The following is a 6,408-nucleotide window of genomic DNA, read 5'->3' as shown; positions in this document are numbered from 1 at the left end:
TGTAACATTTGGCATAAAAATGGCATGCATGTATCAGTACTTATAGCAAATAAATCTTTGGAAAGAAAATAGTTACCATTTGCATATTAGCCCCTTTGGAGTTGAAATACCATGAAGTAACACTATGCAACATTTTAGTTATAATTTCATACTTCAGACTTCAAAGAAGCTTGCTTTGGCCACATAAAAAGAAATCTTTGCTGCACACTAAATATTTTATTCAATGAGACCAAAATATTTATTTTGGGTAAAAAGATATCTTTTTCTCTCCAACAAGTAATTTCAACAATTTAAAAATACTTTAATACTGTATAGTTGATTCACTTGCTGAAGAAAAAAATTATACTTGAAGTTCTTTGGAACTATCTGCTGGTAAAGAAAGTATTACAACTTATTTTAAATGCTCTGGTAACAATAAGGTAGTTAACATCACTAGTCTATTTCACTAAACAATCCATATAAACCCTATTGTTCTGGGTTAGTAACTACTTGTATATGCTTCATATCTATAGATGTTTCTAGTTAATTCAATTTGGGGAAAGTTTAAATCAAAATTTCACTTTCTACTGAAAATTCTTTGGTAATAGGATTATTATGAAAAAGTCTGTATAAGAACAAAATGAAAAGGTAAAAAAATGTACTGGTATATAATTAGCAAATAGTTATACCCTAAAGATCTATGGTAACTAAGGGCCTATTTATCAGTAACCAAACAGAATACTTTCCTCAAGGACAGCAGTTTCTCCAGTTCCTTCAGATCGTCTCTTTAGGCAGTGAAAAGTCAAATTCATATAGTCTTAGACATACCTTCACAACTAAGATGATACATTTCATCTTTAGATTTTGTTTGCCTTTTAAGTTTAAAAACAATATGATCTCATTGTACTCCTTGATTTTAGATACTGATAAAAACTGGCCCCACATACTTATACTTATGAATTTAAAAACACCATACCCTGTCAATTTGCCCATGCTTCCATGAGGCAGCTCAAAAGTAACAAAATGTTCCCTGAGTACAGGAAAAAAAAAAAAAAATAACACTAGAATAACTTTAAAAGGAGGTAGTATAAAACAGGAGCTATAAAGGCAGAAGCAGCATCTTTCCTTGCCTCAGATTATTCACCTAAAGCTCTGCATTTCTCATTTTGCCATGAAGCCCATACTTAGATAACTGAAGGGGACTTTGACTTTAGTTCAGAAATGGCTGCTGGCACTTCATGTGGGTCTACTTTTGAACACATCCACCTTGGCACACAACTATGGATTAAAAAAAAAACTCCAAAGATGTTTATCATCAGTCATTAGGATGACGACACTGGGACTATTAATTATCCAGCAAAATTCTTAAGATTTTAGACCACAATTTAATATGACCCTGCCCTTTATAAACAAAAGATTCCAAGGGGAAACCCATTAAGATTCCTTTTAAAATGAGACTCAAAAGTAATTTCCAGAAAATCTGAGAGTATTTTTAAAAGGCTATGGATTCCCTCTCTATATCATGTTTAATTTTTATCCCTTCCCACTGCTCCACACCAAGGTAACTGTCTCCTGACTAAGAGAAGGCCTATTCTATGTTGCTAAGTAAACAATTTGCTGATTTCAAACCAGCAAGAGGATTAACTCACTCCAGGAGTTGGCATTCCTCATTCACAGTATTGACACTGAAGGAAGATTAAGAGCGTACCAAATTCTCATAAGAACTAAAGAAAACAAGTTAGGTGGGTAGAATTCCGAATATTTATCCCTAAACAAAAATAGCACTTAAAAAAAAAAAAAAGCTTTGGTAAGATATTATATGTCATATGTCATACAGTTATTGATAAAATGCAAGAAACTCTTAAGGCAACCTTTTGTACTCTTGTCTAAACAACTTTGTGAATATTAAAAAGGTATAAGGCAAAAAATTTCATAATATATACTGGAAGGCACAGTTACCATGTTAACATCAAGTCCACATTGTCAACTATTAATTTATCTTCATTCTTAATATTTTATGAAATTTCTTCATCCCTTTAAGACAAACTGGGATTTTTTTTGTTGGGGCCGGGGTAAGACTGTAAGAAAACCCATTCTCTTCTGCATGGGATTTTACAACTACTACTGGAAAAGTTGAGGATGCTTTGCAAACTAGACAGTACAGCCTTTGGCCAACTGTCAGGCAAATGGGAAGGTAGAAAAGGCACAGCTAGAGGTGGCTGAAGTGTGGAAGGTAGCTGATAAAGTACTCAGACTTTAATGCCCAAAACATAACAGCCTTTTAAGCAATACTGTCCCCCGTACATGCTGCTGGAACAGTTCTGTTCTCAAAAGAGATGCATTTGCTTTGGTTGTTCATTAAAATAAATAGTCCCACATTTTTAGTGGCTTAATAGTCCTCACAGGCAGAGGTGTTAAATTACCCCAAACATGAAGGTGTCATAATTATTAAAAAATCAGAGCTTCAGATAAACATTCTTACTCATCTACCTGTATGACTCCTTTGATCACATACATTACACATACAGCAAGGAAAACGAAATGCTACTAGGAAGTTTCATTGGCTATATAGCTGAGAGAAACTATAACAAGGGGGTGACAAAGTTGTCTTCAGAGTTTGCCACAAGGCAAACTGAGGTAGATATTCAGCAAAGGGACTTTCAAAAGTCTTCCCTTTGCTCCAGTGATATATTTTATAATCTAGTCAAATATCTTGACTGTCCTTTCACATTACCAACAATAAAACATTCAAAATACGTGAGTTTAAAAAAAAAAAAAAAACACACATTCAAAACAGGCTGAAATACCCAATAAGACATCAAGATTTTCACACAAGGCTTTGGCTCCCTGTTCAATGTCCTTCGAACAGACTTCTTTTAGGTGAGAATACCTGAGCATGGCTGTCTAGATTGGAAACTCGTTTTTATCAAAGTGTAGCACAGCAGATGGTGGCTGCGGAACTGAAGACGAAGTCTGCTCAGCAACCGGTCGCGCTGCAGGGTCTTCACGCTTCCTCATGGTGGGAACCCCACCTGAATCACTGCCAGTGAGGGAATCAGAGGTTGGGGGTGTGGTGCTTATAACTGAGGACAGGTGTATTTCATCATTGGACTCGTGGGAGAACCTTCCAGAATCCCCAGTCTCATGGCTGCCCTCACTATTCGCTGAATGCTCAGTGTCAGCTGCAACACCAAAGGGTCTCGGGAAGCTGGCTGTCTGGCCTGGGGAGCTAGGGGAGTCTTCATCACTGATTAACACAGTCGTGCCTGGCTGGTAAAAGCAGACGGCTTGAGTGAATCTTCTTTGAGGCTGGGTGAAAACAGATAAGGTAGCAATGAGATAGCAAACTGTTGCAAAACACAAGCAAAGGTCAGCATCATGTTTAGATCAGTGGTTTCTGACAGAGGGGTGGGAACATATCAGGATTACCACAGTGAAGTGTTAAAAATTTCAGGGACTTTTTTTTTCTCCTGTACTACTGAACCCAGGGTTGCTTTACTACTGAGATATACCCTCAGTCCTTTGTATTTTTTATTTTGAGACAGGTTTGCTAAAATTGATGAGGCTGGCCTTGAACTTGTGATCCTCCTGCTTCAGCCTCCCCAGTCACTGCCACCCCACCAGGCATCTTCAGTGATTTTTGATGCCTTCTCCTCCTGTCCCTATCCCTTTTTCCACTGCTCCCACTCCCCAGTGGAAACCGCAGCTCTGATTACTATTTCAACTGTCCTTTTAGTTATCATTCACCATGGCTCTCCAAAAGATATGCCCCACATGAACATGATCATATCCACAAAGAACATTAAAAATTAAAATATCATTTATATTTTCCTTCATTTTAAATTATTTCATAGACCATGGACTACTAAAGATGTTTCTCATGTAGGTAGGTTACCTGCTCAACTTTTATCTTCTTAGAGTTTTGGAAAAAAAGCCATTTTTTCTTAGAGTTGTTTTTAATTATGGGACCATAGCTATTAATTATCAGGTCAGTTCCTCCCTAAGGACAAAAAAAAAAAAGGAAATGTAAATATCTTAGTCTTAGAGATTTCAGCTTACCACAAATAGTACACAAAAATTTTAATTAAAAAAAAATCACAGATATCACTATTTCTTCAGGCAGCATACAACATATTTGGGGCATTTGTTAGTGATCAAAAAGATATATAACAGGTCTATTCTTAAAACATACATATTCTTAAAACATACTTTCTGCAAACATCTGACAAAAATTAGTACGTACACACACACACACACACACACACACACACACACAAAGCAGAAGTGTTTGGGGTGAAGTATAATGATTCCAAAACTCATTTTCAAACGACACAGCAAACAAAAAGTAGTTTGTTTTCTAAACTTGTTTCTCTCCTTCACTTCAGGTCTCCACTACTCTGCTTCTTTGATTTTTGATTCTTCCTTTCTCTCTCCATATCCTCCTCTCCACTTTCTCTCTTACTCTTTCATATCTACTTTCAAATTCACAACAGAAGCACAGTATGTTTTACCATTATTTATAGTTATTTTAAAATGTTCAATTCTAATGCTTTAGATTAATCTGAAGTAAGCTGAATGACTTGATTTAATGTGTACTGGAATGTAAAAGCTAGGGGCTGTGGTTATATAGTTCGATGGTGGAGAAAGCTTCCCAGCCAAGTGTGAGACCCTGGGTTCCTTTCCCAGGACTGCAAAAAAAGAAGTAGAAAAATCAATTCAGTATTATTTCTTCATAACATATTGTATATGGTTGCATTGTGCTAGATATAAATAAAGTGAATTTGGTAAGTAAAATTGTATAAAATTTAACATGAAAATTGGCTGAAATGTTAACATATTTTTGTTAGTTTCAACTTTAGGAAAGCGTCGGGGAAGAACTTTTTCTCTAGAGTCAAAGAGTAAATATTTTAGATTCCCCCCAAAAAATGACCCTTTAAAAATATTAAAAACATTCTTGGTTCAGGACATTTCTACACAAAAAATGCTGGCCTATAGTTTGCTAACACCTGATTTATAGCACAGGTTATGGGAGCTGTTGTAGTAATGTACAATAACTAATGTTGCAATGTGGTATCTACAATGCTGACCACTGTACTATTATTATATATACTGGCAAAGATATTAAGTAATGTCTTCCAATGACATTTCTTTACTGCATCCAACTATCTTGGGCCACAAAGGGAAGGTTCTTTAGGCTTCTATTTAGGTGCTCCATATTTTCAAAAATATTCTGCAGACCTGAGGTGTTCTGATGATCAATTCAGTTTAACAATCAACCAGACTAAGTGTAAAATGGATTAATAATCAACTGTCCACCCAGTAAATACAGGACACTTCAAATTATAGTGAACAGAGACTAATGACCAGAATACCTGTATTTAAGACATCTCATCTCCATATGATCCCATCTAATTGGATCTGTGCTACCTTTTCACTTTTTTCTATATCATTCTTTATTCTTTTATCTAGTCCCATCTTCTTCTCCAAGGCATTTTATGTAAGAAAGGATCTGGGTGAAATTTTTAAATGTTTAATTAAGAAGAATATGCATATAATACATTCAACATACAATTTTTGTAAGTTAATTTTACCACATAAAAGGAAGACTCAAGGGAAGCACTATACAACAAATCATTCTCTCAGCTCAGTACCTTTGCATCAATGAAGTTGTTTGGCATGATCATTGGCATTAAGGATTCTTCATTTTCTACAGCTCTTTCCAGGTTCTTTCCTACTTCATTTCCACTAGCTAAGGAGGCACTGGTTCGAGATAACTGTTGAGTTCCATTCTGTGCTGTCTTGGAAGCAGATGATTTCCTAAAGTATTGGTAAGAAAAGAAAATCTTCTATCTTCACAGAAGATGGAGGCAAATGTACCAAATTTGGCCCATAATCACAACTTTACCAACAATGGAGTTCTTTAATACCCATTTCTCAAATATCTTTAGAAACCAAAGATTCTATTTATTGGTACTGAGGATTTAACCAAGGGGCACTTAACCACTGAGCTACATTCCCAGCCCTTTTATTTATTTTGAGACAGAGCCTCAGTGAGTTACTTAGCGTCTTGCTAAATTGCTAAGGCTGGCTTTGAACTTTTCACCCTCCTGTCTCAGTCTTCTGGACCACCAGAATTACAGGTGTGCACCACAGCGCCCAGCCCAAAGATTTGATTTTACCTCCAACTCATTGCTGCAAACTCATTGCTGCAAACTTTTACGATTTGAAGAAACCTCTTTACTTCTTGTCTTAGCATCTGCTTATATAAAATTATTTTCTACAAACAATAAAAATCTTAATATTTACAAAATATCATTATTAATTATTGTGGTTTATCATTTATGCAGAATCATAATTTTATTACTTTATATTTTTCTCCTTCAAGTCTACAGACTATTATACTAACCTAGCAATTTTATTGCCAACTAA

At 35.6% G+C, this 6,408-nt stretch overlaps 1 protein-coding gene across 1 annotated transcript in view; it reads right to left on the bottom strand.

The window, feature by feature from the left end:
- Positions 1-2,883: 2,883 nt before the first annotated feature.
- Prtg (protogenin) overlaps positions 2,884-6,408 on the bottom strand; it is a 114,541-nt gene continuing 111,016 nt past the window's right edge. The window contains exons 18-20 of the mRNA XM_047539281.1: positions 5,631-5,796; positions 3,875-3,979; positions 2,884-3,288 (exon numbers count right to left, since the gene is read on the bottom strand). Coding sequence (XP_047395237.1) covers positions 2,884-3,288; positions 3,875-3,979; positions 5,631-5,796 — 676 coding nt within the window. The remainder of the gene's footprint in view (positions 3,289-3,874; positions 3,980-5,630; positions 5,797-6,408) is intronic.

This window comes from Sciurus carolinensis, chromosome 2 (genome assembly GCF_902686445.1).
Source record: "Sciurus carolinensis chromosome 2, mSciCar1.2, whole genome shotgun sequence".
In the NCBI taxonomy this organism is placed as follows: Eukaryota; Metazoa; Chordata; class Mammalia; order Rodentia; family Sciuridae; genus Sciurus; species Sciurus carolinensis.
The sequence above is the reverse complement of the archived record's forward strand: the minus strand, read 5'-3'. Positions and strand labels throughout refer to the sequence as shown.